General features: G+C 37.5%; 2 protein-coding genes across 5 annotated transcripts; both read left to right on the top strand.

The window, feature by feature from the left end:
• The first annotated feature begins 1,905 nt into the window (after positions 1–1,905).
• hspb7 (heat shock protein family, member 7 (cardiovascular)) lies at positions 1,906–4,629 on the top strand. Its single transcript, XM_059527844.1, has 3 exons — positions 1,906–2,277; positions 3,743–3,876; positions 3,958–4,629. Exons 1-3 carry the CDS (start codon positions 2,109–2,111, stop codon positions 4,135–4,137), a joined length of 483 nt encoding a protein of 160 aa, XP_059383827.1. The 5' UTR covers positions 1,906–2,108; the 3' UTR covers positions 4,138–4,629.
• A 1,126-nt stretch (positions 4,630–5,755) lies between these two features.
• On the top strand, positions 5,756–23,171 carry zbtb17 (zinc finger and BTB domain containing 17). 4 transcript variants are annotated; one of them, XM_059527840.1, is made up of 15 exons: positions 5,756–5,879; positions 7,991–8,245; positions 8,585–8,746; positions 8,853–9,197; positions 9,282–9,371; positions 9,460–9,680; positions 17,597–17,739; positions 17,901–18,201; positions 18,949–19,036; positions 19,905–20,021; positions 20,097–20,217; positions 20,957–21,087; positions 21,161–21,430; positions 21,562–21,651; positions 22,295–23,171. In XM_059527840.1, the coding sequence occupies exons 2-15, from the start codon at positions 8,041–8,043 to the stop codon at positions 22,639–22,641; spliced, it is 2,631 nt and encodes an 876-aa protein (XP_059383823.1). In that variant the 5' UTR covers positions 5,756–5,879; positions 7,991–8,040; the 3' UTR covers positions 22,642–23,171. The 4 variants fall into 4 exon arrangements, with proteins under 4 accessions (XP_059383823.1, XP_059383822.1, XP_059383826.1 ...); XM_059527839.1 differs by having other exon boundaries at positions 8,850–9,197; XM_059527843.1 differs by lacking the exon at positions 5,756–5,879 and adding an exon at positions 8,367–8,460 and having other exon boundaries at positions 8,108–8,245; positions 8,850–9,197.
• Positions 23,172–23,961: the final 790 nt, after the last annotated feature.

The raw sequence follows: 23,961 nt of genomic DNA, 5'->3' as shown, positions 1-23,961 counted from the left end.
TTTTGTGTATTTATAACTGCATTGTTTGTCGCTCTTGTACTTCTGTCCCTCAGTTCTAGCCAAACAAGCCATTTACACTGAGCAACAATTATAATCCAATATTATGTAATGATCAGCAGCTGACAGAATCACAAACAGTGTAACACAACACAAACTCTCTCTCTCTGAGCTTCCATACATATGTTGCAAGGGATTGTGGGCCATTTTCAACATGCATAAAGTACCAATAGTAATATATGAACATGTACTTAAAGTTAATGAAAGCTTTGGCTTCTTTACCTTTGGTTAAAGTTGCATGAATATCATATATACATGTTTGTAAGAATTATGATTTTTTTGCTCCTCACCAAGGCTGCATTTATTTGACCACAATGCAGTAAATCAGTAATACTGTAAAATTTTATTTGAGTTTAAAGTATCTGTTTTCTATTTCAGTATATTTTAAAATGTAATTTAATCCTTTAATGAGCACCAATAATAATTGAGCATCAAATCACCATATTAGAATGATTTCTGAAGGATCATGTGACACTGAAGAGAGACTGGATGAAAACAGTTATTTTAAATTGTAATAATATTGCACAATATTGTGCAAGAAATGATTATTATATATACACATATTAAAGCCAAATTTTGGCCCATGTTACCTTGTGTTTATTCATGCTGTTACAAAACCTTACCCTGAGGGCTGTCCAGTGACATCCAGTGACATCTGAATACTTGGGAGGATATCAAGTGAACTTTCTGAAGTGAGCTCACACTAAGCCTGTGGACAAACTGTGCTAGTCGCAATGATACTGTTGACTGATTAAATGCTCTCTCTCTCTTTCTTTCTGTCTCCAGCACAGAATCAAATTAAAAAAGCTTTGTTGGCGACGCAAGCTGTAGGAGTTAATGTTTAACGTTGGCTGGATTTAGACAATCTATGAAAGTCTTGAATGTGATAGGATATAGTTTGATTACATGCCATGAGAGGCCACTAGATTTGTCATTCTGGACAACACCGAGGCTCCAAAGAAACTTGAAAACACTTAATGCCTTAATTGCAGTTATGAAATCAAAAAATTACAGTTTACCCAACAATGAAAATTCTGTTGTCATTTACTCACCCTCATGTCATTGAAAATCTGTGTGACCAACTATCTTCTGCAGAATACAAAAGATGACATTGTTAACCAAATAGTTAAAGAATATCTAAAAATATTACCTTTTACCAGTGCATTAAACTGCATGTGAGAATTAAAGGCAAAAATACATGCAATTTCTTGTAAACCAGCATCAAAATGTCTATTATTAGCAACTCTCCTCCAAAACAAATGCCTCCTAATCCATTTTCCTAACGTCATCTGTCCCTCAACTTCACGCTCTCATCAACATTCCTTCCATCTTTCTGTTAACCCTCTGTCTGAACTTTCATTCCTCAAAACTGTTGTTTATGCAGAAATGATGAACACCCTCAATCCATGTGTTGACTGTAATTTTCTGATTGACAGCTTCTGACCTGTCTTGCGAGAGTGCGTTTGCAAATCACAACAAACTGCGGGAGAGAAATAGATGGAGAGAACACAGAACGAGAGAGGAAGGGAATGGCTATTTCAGGGAGCGAGTGTCTGGAATGCCAGCTGTTGACTCAACCCCCCCCCCCCCTCTCCCTCCGTATCTCTCTCCCTCTCCTATCTTTGAGTCTTTGTCAGAGCCCCTTTCTCAACATCAAGCCCTCATCACACAAAACTTTTCCGACCACAGAGCCCCTCTCCCTCACACGATAATTATAGCACACTGTCATCCCACAATTAACGCACACACACACACACACACACACACACACACACACACACACACACACACACACACACACACAGAAGTAAAAAAACTCTCAAGCTAGACCCACCATATAAAAGACAGTCAGTCAGACAGACAATAGCCACACCAGAGAGACACCGCTAATAGAAAGAGTGAGAAAGGTGCCGAGGCTTAAGAGTGGATTCATACGGTGTTTTGAATAAGGACGGTGCAAAACTACTTCATTTATGAACTCAGTGCTCACTGTATCACTTCAAAGCTCTGACTGGATATCGATTCGAGGAAAAGAAACTGTCTAAACACTAATGAGTGCGACCAACTCCTCTGCCTATCGATCGGAGCGCAGTTTCCACCAGAAATCCTCCTCATCTTCATCCTCAACCTCAACAAACCCATACATGGAGAAGAGCCGGGGACTCTTCGCTGAGGACTTTGGATCTTTCATGTGTCCAAAAGATGCTTTGGGATTTCCAAGTGAGTTATTAATCCTGGTTCCATTTCTTTATGGACCTTTATAGCCTAATGTGAAATAAACTGCTTTAACTAATTAAAAATGTTATTTGTCTTTAATGTGAATAAGAATTTATTGTTTACATTCACATTCTAATGACATTTTATGTAGATAAAATAGTGGATACTGACTTTACAATGTGTAACTGCACAAGGCCTGAACATTTACTTATGAATTTCAAGAGACATTTGACTGTTTGTCTGTGTGGAATATGTATGTGAAGACAGATGTATATTGCGGTATATTCACAGTTGCATCTTTGTATGTGTCGAAGTGTGTGTAAAACACAACAGATATACAAGGGCACCTGGGGGGCAGAGAGAGGGTAACACAGGGAATGCTTTGGGACAGAGCCAATGCGGTGACTTCACTGTTGGGGAATGACTTAACAGTGCAAGGGCGGTCAGTTGCTGAGCGTAATATATATGGATATGAAGTGCTGGTCTGAGATTCACCAAGGCACATTTTCACACATCATTAGAAAGGGATATTAATGCACTGGAATGCCTATTTGTAGCATAATGGTGCTTTTGTAATGTAAATGAGAGTATATGAATGAGATTTAATATGCATGAGATTTAATGAACACTTTAATGAACTTTCTAATGAGAAATATTTTATGTTGTGACAATCTGTTTTTCTGTTTTGTGACATAGTTTGAATTTAACAAATCTAAGTGCAGATCTTAGGATCTTTCTATTCATCACAAAATCCTGAAAATGAATATATATATAAGTAATGACTACCCAAAAGATTATTACTTTAATTAAAGTTTATTTAACATTAAATGCATTTAAATATAGCATAAATGTCCTTAGTTCTCCAGAAAATGAAGGGGGGAACATGGACCTGGAATTTTGATTTGATCTGATCCAATTCTATATGCTTGACTGTATGTTATTTTATGTTTCCGCTAATTAATCTGGAGACTAATCTGTAACATTAGTACATTGTCTATTGTCAGTAATGTAGTGAATCAATGTATGAAGCACAGCTGACATTGACAAAGAAAATCACTTTCCAACCGTGCAGCTTTTTGTTAGTAACTCTGGCAAATGCAGTGCCAACTTGAACCCATGGTGGAATCTGCGTGGGGGAATCTTTCACCATTGCAAAATTACAGCTTGAGTGGATTTGTATTGAAATGATTGAATTTAGTCCGTGAAAATTTGCCAAACAATGGTACATGTGACCAAACCTTTACAATGTTGGCAATGAAACAATCTGCCTAGCAACAGCAAAGCAATACTTAACAGTAATTGGCCAATTAATATTTAAATCCTAAACATCGGTTTTTTACACTCAATATAAAATTGAGATACAAGTAAACATCAGATGTGTTTGTATGAAGAAGAGAGAGAGAGGGAGCTGGCAGTGATCCTTATTGCGCACCATATGATAATATCAGATTGATTTTTTTTTCTTTAGACAGAACAGGGACAGCTGGAAACATCAAGACTCTGGGAGACACATACCAGTTCACAGTGGATGTCCGAGACTTCTCTCCTGAGGATGTGATAGTCACCACCTCAAACAATCAGATTGAAGTTCATGCTGAAAAGGTAAACAGACATGGGCCTGGGCATAATACAAATGAATATAATATCATTCATTTCCTTATGTATGCATTATTTATTTAACAGCTTGCTACTGATGGAACAGTGATGAACACTTTTACCCATAAATGCCAGCTACCAGAGGATGTAGACCCCACTTCAGTGAAGTCAAGTTTGGGGGCTGATGGGACTCTCACTATAAAAGCACAGAGAAACACTGCAAAACTGGAGCACGCACAGACGTTCCGCACAGAGATCAAAATTTAGATCTTTCCTCTCCTGCTGTATCTGTTTTCCTGTGATAAATGACCTTGATGATAGTTACTTAGTCCTGCTTTGTCATTCCTCCATGACCTTCTCTCATTACTTTTCATTAGATTTGGGTGGAATTTAATCCTGTCACATGTATCCGACACATTTAAGACAAATGCACTGCTAATATCATTTCCCTGCTAAATATATTTCACCTTACAACATACAGTGGGTTCCAAAGTCTGAGACCACAATGAACATAAGTGATTCAAAATACAATTTAAATCTATAATGAAACATAACATTTTAGGCTTTTGAGATTATGAAAGAAAATTTATGTCTTTGAATAAGAGATTTTGTTATTTGGTAATTAATGAATAAGAAATGTTTAAATTCTGCACTATTTCTGTCACTAAAAGTAATCAGATTTGTTAAAATTGACTTGTGACGTGACTCTTTCTGCAGATGCTCAGATGTTCTTGCTTCCATTAAAACTCATTTAAATCATGCTGGAGAACATGATCATCAGGCTTTTTACAAATGTGTGAAGTTCATGTAGCTTGAGTGCTGCTGTCATGAAATCAGAACGAGGACAAACCAAATACTAAAATATTTATTTTTAAGTTAAATTTTCCCCTCAAACTTTTTTTGCTTTTTAGTAAGACTTTTAGAGCTTGCTGTATGACAAACAATCAGAAGAGAAACCTATTCATTGAACTGATTGATATTGTTCTCAAAAGGTACATTTTCTAACTGTAAAACAATGTTGTGTTGGGTGATCTGAACACTATTTTAGAAGATAATAAAGCCAGAACACCCTTGATGAGTATTTGGAACTTGTGAGTCATTGATTTGGGTCTTGTCCTCTTCCATTACATGGGACATCATGAGCAAATGACAGGTACTGTGAGTTCATCTTCTAGAAATAGAGTTGGCTGTTATTATTCAGTCTCATCATCTACTATTTCTGTGCTTTATGTGATCCATCAACCTGTCAATGTGTTGTATCACATACAAATGTACGAAAATAAGCATATGTTATACATATTAAGCCATTATTTCTTTACAGTCGTTTCAGCTAGTCTCAAAGTTTAATCAGCTGAAAATGTCTAAACCCCTTTCAAACCAAAATAGCACACTAGCCAAGACAAGAAAACCAGCTGGTTTAAACACTGTTTTCAATCACTTAAAGTGTGTATTATATGACCATTATAAGTGAGTTTTACGCCTATTACAGATCTGATTTGATTGAAAATTGGGAACATAATGACTTTCATAAGCTAAAACAGGCCTGCCATTTTTGCCCAAAGATACATAATGGTTCACTGAAGGTTTAGTTAATGACTAAAATGTACACACACACAAAAAAAATGCCCCCTTGGATTTGCATATATCTTTTGAAACCATATTTTATTATGTAACCCCTGATGGGGTTTAAAATGCATTAATGATGACCCAATTCATAACCCAACTGTGTTTTATTTTATAAATACTTCCTCACTTTGCTATTATTATTAGATTAGTGTGTATTTAATAACAGCTTAATGTCGCCGTAATGTGGTTTAAAAAAGAATAATAATATTGGGAAAAATTCGCGCATGCGCAGTTGAGCTTAACGTCCAGTCATTCGCTCGGCCATTATCAATCGATCAGAGAGCAGAAGATGGCGGCGCGTCGAGGCTGAGCACTGAGATCGATCACCGAAACATTCGATTGAACGGATCAGCTGAAGCCTAGAAACTCGTTTGTTATATGAGGTAAAGAACATCAAACAAGACGCAATCTTCCGAATGTTTTTAGGAATACTATTCGGCTAACTCTCTAAACGAACGCATGCTAAAATAAGCAAAGAAGAGGCAGCATTATAGCCCGCCTCTGTTAGCGCCATCTTGATCCAGCTGCAGGGCCAGGCAAACTGAATTAATCCCGGAGCTGAGAAACAGAGAGAGGGCTCATAATCAATCCGCAACATCGTCACACAATTCTTGTTGGGGAATTGCGCAGTTGCTCTTCAAATCACTTGTCAAATTTACTCGCTAATGCCAGACAATCAGACATCATTGTGCTCGACTCGTCTCGGGCTGATAATGATAGATTAAATTTAAATGCTGGACAAAATGTCCCGAGCTCGAGAGAAACGTTTCAGTGTCGCACAGAAACACACGCAGACTGTTACATAATTATGTTTGTTAATTTAAGGTAAATAATGAAGTCTGTTCTATTGGATGATTAATGTCTGGCAATGTTCATGCACTGAATCATTATGAGAATAATCAAAGTCTGGAATAATGCACCATGAATGGATTCATTTGTACTGTAGATTAGATTTTGGATAATTCTGTTGAAGTGAGTAGATATTATTCAAATACAAAGACAATATTGCAAAACAGTTGACTACAATAATTGTACTCTAAGAAGGGATATATACGTCTTTGTTTATATAGACAACACAGCAGTACAGTTTTGATTAGATGTACCTCAAAGAACAAGAAGAAAATCTTTTGTTTTAGTACTTAAAATTGTGAAATTGCTTGGAAAAGTACAAAGATGTTGAATCATATGGCTATAATCACTATAGATGCTGAGGAGGAAACATTCCCCTTATATTCAGATCAGTGGCAGGGTTGTTGTAGTTAAATAAAAATATAAATTAAATTACTAAACTAAAACTATTTCATTCCTTCAATTTCATTGTTAAAAAATACAATAAAAAACGTAAACTTATTTTTTTTATGTCAAGTTGCTTTTCCACTTTGTTTAACTTAATGCATTAAAATATGAAAACTATATATATAAACAGTACAGACCAAAAGTTTGGAAACATTACTATTTTTTATGTTTTTGAAACAAGTTTCTTCTGCTCATCAAGCCTGCATTTATTTGATCAAAAATACATAAAAAACAGTAATATTGTGAAATATTATTACAATTTAAAATAATTGTTTTTAAATTTATTATACTTTGTTATCATTTATTTCTGTGATGCAAAGCTGAATTTTTAGGATCATTATCACATGATGGAAACAGTTCTGCTGCTTAATATTTTTTCAGAACATGTGATACTTTTTTAGGATACTTTGATGAATAAAAAGTAAAAAAAAAAAAGAAAAAAAAAAGAATCTATGTTTTTAAAATATAAATATTTTGTAATAACAATATACACTACTGGTCAGTAATTTGGGGTCAGTAATTAAAAAAAAAAAATCAATACTTTTATTCAGCAAGGATGTGTTAAATTGATAAAAAGGGATAGTAAAGAAAATATATTATTAGAATATATATTATTAGAATTTTTTTTATTTTGAATAAATGCAGTTCTTTTTAACCTTTTATTCATCAAATATATTAGACAGCAGAACTGTTTCCAACACTCATAATAAATCAGAATATTAGAATGATTTCTAAATGATCATGTGATAGACTGGATGTTACATGTGACACTGAAGGCTGGAGTAATGATGCTGAAAATTCAGCTTTGCATCACAGGAATAAATTATTTTTTAAAAGTATATTCAAATAGAAAACTATTATTTTAAGTTGTAATAATATTTCACAATATTACTGTTTTTTCTGTATTTTTGATCAAATAAATGCAGGCTTGATGAGCAGAAGAAACTTCTTTCAAAAACATTAAAAATAGTAATGTTTCCAAACTTTTGGTCTGTACTATATATATATATATATATATATATATTACTAAATTGTAACTAAAAATAAATATTCTAAGAGTGGCGTCGGGGACAGTGTTGACCAGACGAAGACCCTGGTTTATCCCAATTGGTTTGCAAACTGGGACATTTTGATTTGTGAGCCTCAAAAGGATTAGCAACAACAGTGATTTTTTTTCTTCTTCTCTTTTTATGGTCAGGAGGATACTGTTGCCTAAAGCCTAAAGCACTGTAGTCCACTCCATCAGTTATGGACTTTCCTTGGCACAGTGGGAATGTTCTTGGGCAGCTTAATGAACAACGTCAGTTGGGTCTTCTTTGTGACTGCACTTTTGTGGTGGATGGAGTAGACTTCAAGGCCCACAAGGCTGTGCTGGCAGCATGTAGTGCTTACTTCCGCACACTCTTTTTGGACCAGAAAGATGTTGTTCATCTTGATATCAGCAATGCTGCAGGTAGCCTTGCATTCTTACTGATAACTTTGATTAAAGGGGTTAATCCAACCTAAAAATGTAAATTCTGTCACCATTTACTAACCCTCATGTCATTTCAAATGCATTTCTTTCTTTTGCGGAGTGCAAAAGAAAATATTTGAAGAACACTGGGAATCAAAACACTGAAACATTTCTTAAAATATATCATGTTATGCTTTGAAACTACATGGGGTCAAGTAAGTAGTTATTTTTGCAAGAACTATCCTTTTGATATTTTATGCTTAATTATATGTAATTACATGTTAACATTTCTATTGTTTGTTGTTTTCTGCCTTTGTTTAATAGATTCATTTTTTTCAGGTCTTGAGCTGGTCCTTGAGTTTATGTACACTGCAAAGCTGACTTTAAACCCTCAGAACATAGAGGACGTTCTTGCTGTAGCTACTTTCCTTCAGATGCAGGAAATTGTCAATGCTTGTTCAGCTTTTCAGTCCTTGACTGTCCCTGCATCATTTAAGCCTGGTTAGTGTTGACTTTCCTTGTTATTTTATAAGCTGTTAGTTCAAGATGCTACTGGAGTTACAGGTCTTTCACACCACCATTTCTCATTTGTGTTCATGTGAAGTAGTAGAGACCGAGCCGGTGGAGGAACAGCTGCGATCTGTGAGAAAACTGGAGGATTCGAGTTCCCAGGAAGAGCAGGAGAATCATTCAGTGACTCAGAATGCAGTTTGTGAAAAGAAGGAAGCTCCTGTACAGTCAGAGACAACAGAAACCCAGGAGGCTGCAAGTGACACGACTGAGAAGCAAAGCACAAAGACTTCGAGAGCTGTCAGCAAAATTAGTGGGCCATCCAAAACGAGACAAAAAAAGGCTGGTGTTGTGGATTCCAAGAATGAAACAGAGGAGGAAAGAGCCACAAAAGAGATTCCACTATACCAAGAGGATCCTTCTGATGCTGACTACACTCCTAGTTAGTGTCCATTCTCTACTCTTAATGCTTTTTTAAATGTTAACCATCTTTTAAAACTTGTGTGACACTTTACCGCTCCTACAGAAGTCTCTCAGAGGGTGGCAGCAAAACGGTTGTATGTTAGCACAAGGAGAAGCAAGTCAAAATATGCAGCTGTTCACACATCCACAGAAGGTAATTTCTGTAGGATATAACTATGGTGTACATTTACCTCACATAGTTATGTTAAGGTTTACATAACTGTTAAAATTTTTGCTAAAAGTTGATGACGCTGAGGAAAGTATGTCAAAAGCTGAGAGCGTGGAGAACATGTTAGAAGAGGAGGATGAAGAGGATGAAGGAGAAACAGAGGAAGAGGAAGAAGCAGGAGAGCAGATGGAGACACAGGATGAAGAAACATCGGGTTCGGATGGGAAGAAGTCCGCACTTGTGGCTGAGAGAAGTGAGTCCAGAGCGTATGGCTCCATCACACACAAATGTGAGGTGAGGGATTCTTCAATTTTGTAATCCTTATTCTCTCTCTCTCTCTCTCTCTCTCTATATATATATATATATATATATATATATATTAATATTTATATATATATATATATATATATATATATATATAATATGTATATATTACAGCTCATTTAAAGTATGTTAATTTATGCACTCAGTACTTGGTCGGGGCTCCTTTAGCACAAACTCCATCATCAGTGATGTGTGGTATGGAAGCGATCAGCCTGTGGACTCCTGAGGCACCTATTGAGCCTTCAACTCGGATCAACTGTTTCTAATCTTTCTCTTGAAAATATCCCATAGATTCCATTTGGGGTTCAGGTCAGGCATGTTGGCTGGACAATCAAGCACAGTCATATCATGGTCAGCAAACCACTTGGAAGTGGTTTTGGCACTGTGGGCAGGTGCTAAATCATGCTGGAAAAGGAAATCAACATCTCCATGAAGCTTGTCAGCAGATGGAAGCATAAAGTGCTCCAAAATCTCCTGGTAGACGACTGCATTGACTTTGTATTTGATAAAACACAAAACACCAGAAGACGTCATGGCACCCCAATCAACATTGACTTGGCTTCAGGCAGCTTGGATTCTGTGCCTCTCCAGTCTTCCTCCAGACTTTAGACCTTGATTTCCAAATGAAATGCAAAATTTACTTTAAACATATAAGAGGTTGTTGGAGCACTAAGCAACAGTCCAGTTCTTTTTCTCCTTAGCCCACGTAAGATGCTTCTGAGGTTGTTTCAATTTCAGAAGTGGCTTGGTAGCTCTTTTCTTGAAGATGTCTGAGTGTGGTAACTCTTGATGCACTGACTCCAGCTTCAGTCCACTCCTTGTGAAGCTCTCCCAAGTATTTGAATTGGCTTTGCATGACAGTATTCCCAAGCTTGCGGTCATTCCTGTTGCTTGTGCATGTTTTCTTACCCAGTATCTTCCTTCCAGCCAACTTTGCATTTAATAGGCTTTTATACAGCACTCTGTGAACGGTATTTCAGGATTATTTCAGTAATTACCTTCCGTGACTTTTGCTCTTTGTGGAGGGTGTCATTGATTGTCTTTGCCAAGTCGCAGTCTTCCCAATTATTGTGGTTTCAAAGAACAAGAGATACCTGGAATTTAGACTGTACAGATGGTCATTTAATGAAACTCAAATGTAAACATTCTAATATTTTGAGATACTGGACTTTCATGAACTGTAAGCACTTATCATTAAAATTTAGTGCTGTCAAATGATTTATCACATCCAAAATAAGTTTTTGTTTACATAATACATGTATGTATACATATTTCTAATGTATATATAAATGCACTCATATACAGTATATATTGAGAAAATATTGACATGTATTTACAGATGCGTTCTCAATAAATTAGAATGTCATGGAAAAGTTAATTTATTTCAGTAATTCAATTCAAATTGTGAAACTCGTGTATTAAATAAATTCAGTGCACACAGACTGGAGTAGTTTAAGTCTTTGGTTCTTTTAATTGTGGTGATTTTTGCTCAAATTTAACAAAAACCCACCAATTAGCCTTTCGCCGAGCCCCGCCCCCCTTAGTTATTGTTGCTACTTCCGACAAACAAATGGTCAAACACGACCAGCGCAACAGATTGCCATGACGGGAAGAGGTATACCCGTGCGTGTCAGTGACCTTTTTTGGAGTAATACCTCCGCGATATCCTCCAGATCGAGGCAAAAAGGGGTTACAGTATGCCGTGTAGGGAAAAAAAGCAAAATCTGAGAAACACCATGACCTGTACCTCAAATGCAACCAGCACAGCCTTGTGTACCAGTCATGCTCTTGCACTGCCGGGAAAGTTCTCTTTCATATGTTATGGTCTATTATTGTCTATTGCGAGTAGCTATTTTTATTATTATCTTGGTGAGTAAAGGTTTTAAAAATGATAACTAAATACTAATTGAGTCTTAAATGCATAATGTAGACATATAGGCTAGCCTATATAGGCTAATATTGGCATTATTCTTTTATTAAATTTCAGCTGCCATGGCGAAGCAAATAAGGCAGAGTCTTTATCTTAATTAATTTCGTTATTGCCAAATACCCATCTTAATTTAGAATTTATCTTAATTAAAATTTTTAAGAAAGACGCGTTTTTATTGGTGCGTTGGCCTATTTATAGGCTAAATGAGTCTATACCTAGGGCTATTTAGAGTTCTGAGATGTTACGATGTCACAGAGGACTTATTTTATTTCTTTGTTCAAACTTCCAAGTGGTAATTATGTTAAAACATGTATAAATGACTTATTCTTGACAAAAGGCAAAAGAGTTGTGTGCGTGCGTACATTTGAATAATGTCGGGCTGTAAACGGGTTCGGGCTTTTAAAAAGCTGTCAATCAAAATGTACTTGTCTGGCTCGGGCCGAAATGTGTCGGGCTCGGGTCCTGTCGGGCCTAACTTTTAAGGCCCGATTATAGCTCTATTCTAGTTTCCGATTTACAAACGCCGTGGGCGCACCGCTTCACCATCTTGCTTGGAGTCAAAGTTTGTAGGAACTGCCTCACATAGTAACGGTTGCTATGATGTGTGATTGGACAATGGCCGTTTTGGGGGAGGGGCCGGCGAAAGGCTAATTCACTATCTCAACAAATTAGAATATGATGACATGCCAAGTCAGCTAATCAACTCAAAACACTTCTGAGCCTGAGCCTTCAAAATGGTCTCTCAGTTTCGTTCACTATGCTACACAAACATGGGGAAGACTGCTGATCTGACAGTTGTCCAGAAGACAATCATTGACACCCTTCACAAGGAGGGTAAGCCACAAACATTCATTGCCAAAGAAGCTGGCTGTTCACAGAGGGCTGTATCCAAGCATGTTAACAGAAAGTTGAGTGGAAGGAAAAAGTGTGGAAGAAAATGCACAACCAACCGAGAGAACCGCAGCCTTTTGAGGATTGTCAAACAAAAACTTCACAAGGAATGGACTGATGCTGGGGTCAAGGCATCAAGAGCCACCACACACAGACATGTCAAGGAATTTACTGAACCACATACAACGTCAGAGGCATCTGACCTGGGCTATGGAGAAGAAGAACTGGACTGTTGGCCAGTGGTTCAAAGTCCTCTTTTCTGATGAGAGCAAGTTTTGTATTTCATTTGGAAACCAAGGTCCTAGAGTCTGGACGGGTGGAGAAGCATATAGCCCAAGTTTCTTGAAGTCCAGTGTTAAGTTTCCACAGTCTGTGATGATTTGGGATGCAATGTCATCTGCTGGTGTTGGTCCACTGTGTTTTTTGAAAACTAAAGTCACTGCACCACTTTACTAATACATTTTGGAGCACTTCATGCATGCTTCGTTCTGCTGACCAGCTTTTTGAAGATGCTGATTTCATTTTCCAGCAGGATTTGGCACCTGCCCACACTGCCAAAAGCACCAAAAGTTGGTTAAATGACCATGGTGTTGGTGTGCTTGACTGGCCAGCAAACTAGAGGTCTTCAGGGGTCCAAAAATTCGTGCCCGAACCCGAAAGAGACCCGTAATGTACTATACCGAACCGACCCGGACCAGTCTAATATTTCAAAAGCTGGACCCGGACCTGGTAGATCCGAGAAATGCCTACCCGGACCCGACCCGGACCCGTATATTATTTGAAATCTGGACCCGAACCCGCCGGGAAGACACAGACCCGACTGTCACATATTCCACCATAAATTGCTATTACAAGTCAATAAACCTGTTGCGAAAAATACAGCTTTTTGTCTTACCTAATTTAAAGAGCAGTAGTCTCTCTTCCTTGTCCCTGACTGCCTGTGATGCATTACAATCCTCCGACAAGAAAGTTATTCATGTTATTCCTCTCGTTATTCCAAGTCCAAGCTGAATCCACTCATTATTTCAGCTTCAAAAGTCCACTTGATGTCACGGTGACGGATGACAAATGCTACTGTGCACATGTACATTCTGACTCGAGTTAACTCTCATAATAACCTCAACTGTTTGCCCTTTTGAACTATAATAACGATCGCTCGTGCAATGCCATGGCCGCTGACGTTATTTATTTGCTATCATCTGATCTCTGTGCTCTCTGCTCTGCATCGAGTCTGAATCTGACCATTACAACTTTAAGATTAAACGGTTCATTTATAATATTATAAAAATGGGAGAAAATGTAAAATGCGGTTTGGCGGTCGAAGTGTCCCTCACTGGTTGCCATAGCAGGGCTCCAAACAAAAAAATCGAGTAAGGAGCCATTGGCTCCTATAAGAAAAAAACTTAGGTGCCAAATGATTTTTTTAGGTGCCACAGAATAAAAATGCTTTATGCGTTTTATTTAAATTATTTATTTTACATTTTAACTTTTTAATCATACTGAAATGTTTATGTCTCATCTTTTCTTGACTTTATCAGCATTTTAATCCATCTTGTAGATGACATGGGAATGAAGGTTCACTTAAAGTGGGATCTAAATGTCTTTTCCAACTTGAAACATACAGTCATGCGTTGTTTATTACACAAAATCTGTACCAATATCATGGACCATAAGCATCACTTGGCCCCTGAGTATAGTTTGGGGTCCTCCTCAATGCATCCTGTAAATGTTCTCATACTTTCTTAAAAATAAAGGTGCTTCATGATACCATAGAAGAACCTTTTTTCCTGTCCTAAATGGTTTCATAAAGAACCTTTAACATTTGAAGACAATAACAGATTATGAAAAGGTCAGAAAGAGATTGTTCTTTAAAGAGCCTTTGACTGAATGGTTCTTTGTGGAACCAAAATTGTTTTGTGAAGAACCTTTTAAGCTCCTTTATTTTTAAGAGTGCATGTCTTTCACACTTTCAGTCTGTTTTTCTTAATTAGTAAAATTAAATTTTATAGGAGGAGTTGAATCATGTAGACAACAGGTTAAGTAAAAATATAAAAATTCAATAGCTTCAATAAATGTTCACGTGCTGCTTGAACTGAGGCACTACTCGCGATCGCGCCTGCCGCATTAGGGGCCGTTCACATGTCCCGTCTTTTGCACGCTCAAGTTCGTTATTTCAAATGTAGGCGCGCGGTATGCGTGCGTGCTCATAATGAAAGCGGCGCGCCTAGCGTTTTCCACGCGTTTTTAGGCGCGATATGTCAACGGCCCCTTAAAGAGCACCAAAACTGTATTTATTGTTTGAATTTTGTTATGAATTTGGGATAATTTTAAAGCTGATACTTTGTAAATTAAAAAGTAACAAAGCACAAAGCTTTTTGCGATTACTTGACGGCAAGTGCACTTCAAATAATGAAGTTCATGCATTAACAGAACACAGCATGGACTAAGATCTTGTTAAGAAGAAGCCTTATGATTATAAACGAGAACTGTTAAAGGAGCATTTCACCCGTGGGAACATTGATCTTCATTGAAAGTGGGTCATATATGTAGTCGAAATCTATTAAAATTTTCGAATTTGGTGCCTTTTTGACCGAGTTATTACAGAAAGTAACTTTAGGGCTCATTTGTATGGAAAACCACAACTCCCACAATGCAACACATTTGCACAGCTCCACAAGCCACTCCCACTCCCAAGACATTGAGGACACAGTTAGCGATGTATGGTATTTACGTGCCACAGTAGTAAACAATGCCACAGTAAGCTTTTTGTGCATTAAAAAAGATACTGCACAAAAATTTTACAGTTGACGTTACGTAACTTATTAACCGGGAATCATTTCGTGAAATCAATTCTGAAATATGTCTCCAGGACGCCTCTGTCCATATGCGGGGCGAAACTAGGATGGTTCACAACGCAAACATCCGTGTCCTTGTCTGCCTCAGGCATTTCTTCGAGGAGAAATTGGCATCTTTCAAATTCTTGGCAGCAGACAGACTCTAGCTCTGTGTCCGTATGCGCACAACGAGAGCACAGGCACCACCAGTCCGCATCAGCTCGAACACGCCCGGGCTCCTCGGACGCGACAGGCAGGTCTCCGGCCTCGGCTGCAGCCGCCGCCTCCTGTTCCTCCATCAGCCTCAGCTGCTCTACGCTATATTGTGGCTCGTATAGATAGCCACGAACATCTGTTTCGAGCAACAGACTTTGAAAATCCTCTTCTTCCATATCATGAGTTGTTCCTCCAGCCATTCTCGTAAATCTGACTCCATAAGCGCTTGTTAGCTTAGCTACATAGCTTCCAAACAAGATGGCGGATTTTCATTTTCGTTTCTGTAAGTTTAGTCCCACCCACTGATCTGTAATAGGCCTGTAGGGTGAGTGGGTCCCACCCCCTGGAATAATAATAAGCTAGTGTGTGTAGTCTCTACACTTTTCAATGAATTTTGACTTCCTGCTTATTATGATGCAAAATGACGATTTTTACGTCATAATAAGCAGGAAGTAAAACACTTAAATCCTTATTTCTCCCATCTCAGGGAAAAATAAAGGAAAAATCCATGATCATTATAATATATGACTGGGTTTCTAACAATACAAAGCTAAATGCAAATGGGTGAAGTGATCCTTTAACGATATTGCCAATATCCACACTGATGACAGCTTTACCTGTTGTAGTTTGTTCAAGATATGAACGAAATAGACGCTGTTTTTCTGCACTTTCTCTTCAAGTCTCCATCATTTCTCTCTCGCGCGTTTATCAGGTGTGTGTCAGCGCTGCTGCGCGGCAGATGAGGACTGTTTAAAACTCTTTTTCCCACTAAAACTTCGATGCGCATTCTCTCAATGCGCGAACATAACAAAAGATGTGAATGCAAAACAATCAGGAAAAAAGGCATTACATGCAATTTTTTAAGAGATAACATGTAAATACATAGGCCTAGTCGCCAGTGGCGACCTCAGCAAAAACTTCAGTCGCATTTTAATATTTATGGTCGCAAATGCGACCATTTTAGTCGCAGTTTGGAGCCCTGCATAGAAACATGAAATGCGCTGGAGACCGCACATGCGTGCTAGCTGTATCAACCTAGAATGCTTTAACGCAATGTGAGCGTCATATAAAACATTCATGTGACAGTTCACCTCAGATTGTGTTGCTGATTTGAAATATATTAAATATGAGTGTGTCATGTCTGCAAACATTAATACCGTGCGTGCACTTGTATTAACTCTGAGTCTGCGCGCTCTGCTTCTAAAAGCAGAGAGAGAGAGAGAGAGAGAGAGAGAGAGAGAGATCACTTTATTTTTGGCTCACTCTTTTCTTTTCCTAATTTTACAAGTTGCAAGTTACAAAAAACACAAGCAGTCTTTGATCACGGCCGGGTGTTCTCCGAGTCCGATGACTCCGATCGCACGGGTATTACACACAATGTTAAACAGACCCGGGACCCGAGGTAATAGATTCGGACCCGACCCGGACCCGGCTGATCATTTAAAATATAGACCTGAACCCGTACGGGTCCTGGGTCGACGGGTCTCGGGTGCACTGTGAAGACCTCTACAGCAAACTCACCAGATCTGAACCCCATAGAGAATATATGGGTTATTGTAAAGAGGTAAATGAGAAATGAGACCTAACAATGCAGAAGAGCTGAAGGCCACTGTCAAAGACACCTGGGTTTCCATACCACCTCAGCAGTGCCACAAACTGATCACCTCCATGCCACGCCGAATTGAGGCAGTAATTAAAGCAAAAGGAGCCCCTACTAAGTATTGAGTACATGTACAGTAAATGAACATACTTTCCAGAAGGCCAACAATTCACTATTTTTTATTGGTCTTATGAAGTATTCTAATTTGTTGAGATTGGGTTTTTGTTAAATGTGAGCCAAAACCATCACAATTAAAAGGACCAAAGACTTAAACTACTTCAGTCTGTGTGCACTGAATTTATATTTATTTTACTTAAATTTATACATGCATGTGTGTGCATTTATATATACATAATAAATATACACAGTACACACACATTATGTAAACAAAAACTTTTTTTTTTGTTTCTTGTAGGACTGTGGGAAGAAGTTTACACACACAGGGAACTTTAAACGTCACATGCGCATTCACACTGGTGAGAAGCCATTTAGTTGCAGAGACTGTAATAAAGCCTTCTCAGACCCAGCTGCCTGCAAAGCACATGAGAAAACACATAGGTGAGCATTATAGAGTCTAATGCTTTTTCTCTACAGCCTCATATGACTTGTCAGCTATAATACGTAATATATAAAAAAAACATATTTCCACAAAAGCTTCAATGTGTAGAAACATCTACGATGTGCAGTTTTCCTCACACTATACGTTTCTGATTCTCCAGTCCTCTAAAACCATATTGTTGTTCCACGTGTGGAAAGAGTTACCGGCAAATCAGTCTGCTAAACCTGCACAGGAAGCGACACACAGATGAGGCGCGATACAGCTGTGAAGATTGTGGGAAGCTCTTCACCACTTCTGGAAACCTGAAGCGGCATCAGTTGGTGCACAGTGGGGAAAAACCCTACCACTGTGACTACTGCGAACGTGCCTTTTCTGACCCCACCGCCAAGATGCGACATCTAGAGACCCACGACACAGACAAAGGTCACAAATGTCAATACTGTGACAAGAAATTCAACCAGGTGGGGGATTTATTGTCTTTATAAATGTAATTACATACATACAAACATACATATACATATATATACTGTATATATATATATATATATATATATATATAAACATTATACTAGTTTTGAAAGAAATTAGTACTTTTAATCAGCAAGGGCACACTAAATTGATCAAAAGTGACAATAAAGACATTTGTGATGCTTAAAAAATAATTTATAATGATTTTTTTTCCAAATAGGCCTAAATGCTTCTCTTTTTAACGTTCTATTCATCAGTACAATCCTGAAAATATATATTAAAGTTTCCACATAAATATTATACATCACAGGAATAAAATACATTTTCAAATACATTAAAATAGAAAACAGTTATTTTAAATCGTAATTATATTGCACCACATGACAGTTTTTACTGTATTTGTAATCAATAAATTTATCCATTGTGGGCATAAAAGAATATATCCTTTAAAACCAGTCCAAAATCCTTTGAACAGTAATGTATATTTACATAATAGTTTAGTACTATATTTTAAGCAATATATATATTGTACTATACTGTGTAAATGTGTGTCTATATATTAAAGTTTAAAAATATAATTGTAAGCGTCACAACAGAATGTTATAATATAATATCATGCAGACAAGATTTATAGATTATACCTTATTATTGACATAACATTTTAGCCATAGCTATAAATGGATAGCACAACACTTTTTTATTGGGCATTACAAATGCAAACAACTTTCTTTTTTTTAAAGTTGGGAAACCTGAAAGCACATCTGAAGATCCATATTGCAGATGGGCCTCTTAAGTGTAAGGAGTGTGGGAAACAGTTCACCACCTCAGGTGAGATTTACACACTGAGACAGGATGTGGCAATATATATATATATATATACACACACACACACATACATACATATACATATATATATACACAGTACAGACCAAAAGTTTGGACACACCTTCTCATTCAAAGAGTTTTCTTTATTTTCATGAGTATGAAAATTGTAGATTCACACTGAAGGCATCAAAACTATGAATTAACACATGTGGAATTATATATGGAATTATATACATAACAAAAAAGTGTGAAACAACTGAAAATATGTCATATCCTTGGTTCTTCAAAGTAGCCACCTTTTGCTTTGATTACTGCTTTGCACACTCTTGGCATTCTCTTGATGAGCTTCAAGAGGTAGTCACCTGAAATGGTCTTCCAACAGTCTTGAAGGAGTTCCCCGAGAGATGCTTAGCACTTGTTGGCCCTTTTGCCTTCTGTCTGCGGTCCAGCTCACCCCTAAACCACCTCGATTGGGTTCAGGTCCGGTGACTGTGGAGGACAGGTCATCTGGCGCAGCACCCCATCACTCTCCTTCTTGGTCAAATAGCCCTTGATGCCTTCAATGTGACTCTACAATTTTCATAGTCATGAAAATAAAGAAAACTCTTAGAATGAGAAGGTGTGTCCAAACTTTTGGTCTGTACTGTGTATATATATGTATATGTATGTATGTGTGTGTATGTATATATATATATATATATATATATTGTGACGAGTCGGCTGCCTCCTCCCTGATTGTCACTGGCACCCGTCCTAAATCGCCGCCTATATATACATATATATATATGTATGTGTGTGTATATGTATGTGTGTGTGTGTATATGTGGGTGAAGGAATTTTAATGTGCCTCCATGGCATGGTCTGTTTACAGGCAATCTGAAGAGACACCTGCGTGTGCACAGCGGTGAGAAGCCTTTCGTCTGTATGCACTGCCAGAGAGCATTTGCTGACCCTGGGGCCTTGCAGAGACACGTGCGCATCCACACAGGTCTGAGCCTTTCTCATCCCCTCGGCCACCATTACCTTTTAAGGTTTTTTGACCTTGTCTATCTTATTGTTGTAGGAGAAAAGCCCTGTCTGTGTCTAATTTGTGGAAAAGGCTTCACGCAGGCCAGTTCACTCATAGCTCATGTTCGCCAACACACTGGGGAGAAACCTTATGTGTGTGACCGCTGTGGGAAAAGGTAACTGGGAAATTGCATGAATGATTTCGTTTAGATTTATTATGTCACCATATATAATAAAAGTATGGCAGCGGCTATTTGCACTAAGTGTAAATAGCAATATAGGTTAAGTAGGTTCACTAAGCGAAGATAGCATATTTTCTTAGCGAAAGATGCTATTTACACTAAGTGCAAATAGCAGCATTTTTTACTGATATGCTATTAACACTAAGTGCAAATAGCTATAGATTCTATTTACACTGTTAAAATTTTACTACTTATTGCAAATAATGGCAGTTATCTGCACCTCAGTATTGTAGTACATTGCAAAACAGTATACTATATTAACTTACTGAGTGTAAATTGTAATTTTAATTTAAATTATTAAATGAATGTCACCTTATTGGGACAATAAAGCCCTCCCTACACCTATCCTAACCCTACCTGATACTTTATTTGAAACTTTTTGATTATATTCTTCATTTTAATTGAAAATTAATGATTTTCTGATGTTATTAGATAGTTTTAAAAGAGAGAAAAAAGTTCAGCCAAAGGTGGATTCGAACCCAGGTCGATCATGGCAAAATGAATACGTCACACATTTTACGATTATCAGTTGTATTTTTGTAGTGTTTACTAGCCGAATCACACCTTGGTGGGCGGAGTTAGAGTAAATAGCTTCAGCCAACAATGTGGACTGTTTGCACTTAGTGTAAATAGACACTCAGTTAAAGTATATTTCAACTATCACACTTCAAAGGTTTGTCCAGTCCAGCCAGCTGGCCAATCACATCCGTCATCATGACAATATCCGACCACACAAGTGCCACACCTGTAACAAAGCGTTTGTCAACGGCGGAGATCTCTCAAAACATATCATCATTCACACAGGTAAGATGCAACATTTTCAGCTTTTTCTTATTTATCTCTCTGTTATGTGCTTCTAATGACTTCCTGTTTACAGGAGAGAAACCGTTCCTGTGCGATAAGTGTGGTAGAGGATTCAACCGTGTGGACAATCTGCGTTCCCATGTGAAGACAGTGCACCAGGGGAAGGCGGGCATGAAGAGACTGGTGGTGGCTGAGGAGGACGAGGGAGAGGAGAAACTGCTGCCGGACTCCACATCGGACTCAGAGCTCAATAATGAGGTCAACATTGTCACGGTCACTACAGATGACATTGTGACTTTAGCCACAGAGGCTCTAGCTGCCAGTGCTGTAGCACAGCTCACAGGTGAGAGAATAAGACAAAGCAGATTAGATTAGAGTTATTACACCTTGTAGAAAGGATATTCCTCAATCTAAATCTAAAAGTGACTGTAATGGCGGTTGGATGCTCTCCTGATATTTTTTGTTGTCCTATAGTGGTACCAGTGGCAACCTCTGTATCTGCTGATGAAACTGAGGCACTGAAAGCAGAGATCACCAAAGCAGTGGAGAAAGTACAAGAAGCAGGTGAGTAATATATACAGTAGTTTATATACTATATCATAATTTATTAATTGACTGGTATTATAAGCTTAATAATAATAATACAAAATAAATCTATAATATTATTATAAATAATAATAATATAAATTATTTAAATTATATGAATAGTACATTGCTTTGATAACAAGGTACATGTACAGTACAGCTACATTTAATTGTGTGTATCGATCAAAGGTTTAGTAGAAGTCTCTTATATTCACCAAGGCTGCATATACTGGATTAAACATACAGTAAAACTGTAATATTACATTGTTAAATTTATTATTAGATATAATTACAAAAGAAATGCATTTTTAAGTGTAACTGATTCCTGTGTGCAACTACTCCAGTCTTTAGTGTCACATGATCCTTATTAGCATGCCTATTGTCGATAACATACTGACTCTTTATTAGTACTTATATTCTGCATGACCATATTCTACATCCCTAATTACATCCCTTAACAGCTACCTTACTAACTATTAATAAGCAGCCAATTATGAGTTTATTGAGGCAAAATTAATAGTTAATGGTTTGTTAAGAGCAAGAACTGGACCTCAAAATAAAGTGTGACCGATTATACTGTATCATATTGAAGCTGAAACATTGTGTTGCTCTATTCCTTCAGATCCCAACACACAGATCTTGTATGCATGTGACTCATGCTGTGAGAAGTTCTTGGACGCCAGCTCCCTCGCCCAGCATGTGCGCATTCACACTGCCCAAGCCCTGGTCATGTTTCAGGCAGATTCTGACTTTTATCAGCAATATGCAGGTGACGGGACGTGGCAAACCACCGAGCAGGTCATCCAGGGAGGCGAGCTCTTGTTCCGGACACGGGAGGAGGACGGGGAGGAAGGAGAAGGAGCTCTAGCTCAGCCAGAACCTCAAAGTGATGGGGCAGAGGAGGAAACCAGTACACCGGCAGAGAAAGAGGAAGGGTCTGGAAAAGTGAAGTCTGAAAGCCAAGGATAGTGAAGAGTTTTTGAACCTGAATTGATCCAACGGATGGATTTCAGACTGCTGTTTCTAACATGCTATAGTAAAAACACTTTACTAGATAGATGTCATATCTCAAACCGCAGCACAATATGTGTACAGCATATTAATACTACATTGTATAAAGTTAAATTTAAATAAATATGACAAGAAAAAAAGTAATTAAATATGAACAAAACAAACCTAATTTGTATGCCGTTTATCATACTTTTTAATTCTAGTGTCTCCATGTATATGTCCAATGCTAGATCATGTATTCTCGGTTACTGAAGCTAATGAAACATATGACTGTACTACAAATTTCAGTTTTCCACAAATCAACCACAGTACTGAACTGTTATTTATTGATTTATTAGTTGTTTGTGGAGTTTAATCATTTTCTGTTTGAGCTTAATACTGCTTGACATAAACATAAAATACATTAAACTGCTGATTCGAACTGTATGCTTATCATTTTCATGACATGTAGAAACCGAAGAACTCACAATAAACAATTTTAAATGCTCTGTTTTAGCATAACTTATTTTTACTCCTTTAGATGAATGTGTTGCAAGCATGTTTCTGTTTCTGAATATCCAGGCCCGGCTGCAGGATTAAATGACTGAGGGGGCATGTAAAATTGTTAAGGGGGCTTAACTTTATTACAGCATCAATGATTAATACACACTGAGATCTCGCTTTGCAACGATAGATTTTTAAATACAGCGCTCCCTAAAACACTCCATATGCAACTGCAGGTAAGTTAACCAGAGACTAGCAAATTTTAAACAGCCTAATGATGATAGATCATATCCTATACCTTTTTAGAAGAGCTGCAGTCTCCTTGATTTGGCACTGAATCTCCTTAGTAAAAACTGTATTTTCAGGAAATCACACAGTTGACAAAAGATAAGCCAGCGTCATTTATTATGAATAATTAACCCTTTCACACTTAAGTTTAAAATATTCTAACTGACTCATGAGAGTAAGATTTTTCAAGGCGACAGTTATTTTAGAACGTTCCCCCTTAATGTTTCCATGGCAACGCGTCATATTTGTCACGTGAAACACCGAAGCCACAATAATGAAACTGTATAACAGATGTAGGCTATCCTTCATTTCGTTTTTCCTTTTTTATTTGAAATATTCACAAACTTACTTACCATGTCATCAACTATCTGATATTCCGATTCTCAAATATGTTTAAGTGAGTGTGTTTGGTCGTTTAAAAACCTTTATAACAATAGAGTAAACTTTATAGTTAGCCTACTTCCACTGTGTTTGTCTGATTTGAAAAACACACGTCAACAAATTATA

This window comes from Carassius carassius, chromosome 37, assembly GCF_963082965.1.
Source record: "Carassius carassius chromosome 37, fCarCar2.1, whole genome shotgun sequence".
NCBI classification, from domain to species: Eukaryota; Metazoa; Chordata; class Actinopteri; order Cypriniformes; family Cyprinidae; genus Carassius; species Carassius carassius.
Note: the sequence above shows the minus strand (reverse complement) of the source record. Positions and strands in the feature narration are given on the sequence as shown.

What these genes read in the sequence shown, in the direction of transcription:
- hspb7 (XM_059527844.1), top strand. Translation starts at nt 2,109, where the DNA reads ATGAGTGCGACCAACTCCTCTGCCTATCGATCGGAGCGCAGTTTCCAC. An exon ending in AGATGCTTTGGGATTTCCAA is followed by an intron (nt 2,278 to 3,742) that starts GTGAGTTATTAA and finishes TTTTTTCTTTAG; the next exon opens with ACAGAACAGGGACAGCTGGA. An exon ending in TTGAAGTTCATGCTGAAAAG is followed by an intron (nt 3,877 to 3,957) that starts GTAAACAGACAT and finishes TTTATTTAACAG; the next exon opens with CTTGCTACTGATGGAACAGT.
- zbtb17 (XM_059527839.1), top strand. Translation starts at nt 8,041, where the DNA reads ATGGACTTTCCTTGGCACAGTGGGAATGTTCTTGGGCAGCTTAATGAA. An exon ending in GCACATGAGAAAACACATAG is followed by an intron (nt 17,740 to 17,900) that starts GTGAGCATTATA and finishes CTGATTCTCCAG; the next exon opens with TCCTCTAAAACCATATTGTT. An exon ending in ACACGTGCGCATCCACACAG is followed by an intron (nt 20,022 to 20,096) that starts GTCTGAGCCTTT and finishes TTATTGTTGTAG; the next exon opens with GAGAAAAGCCCTGTCTGTGT.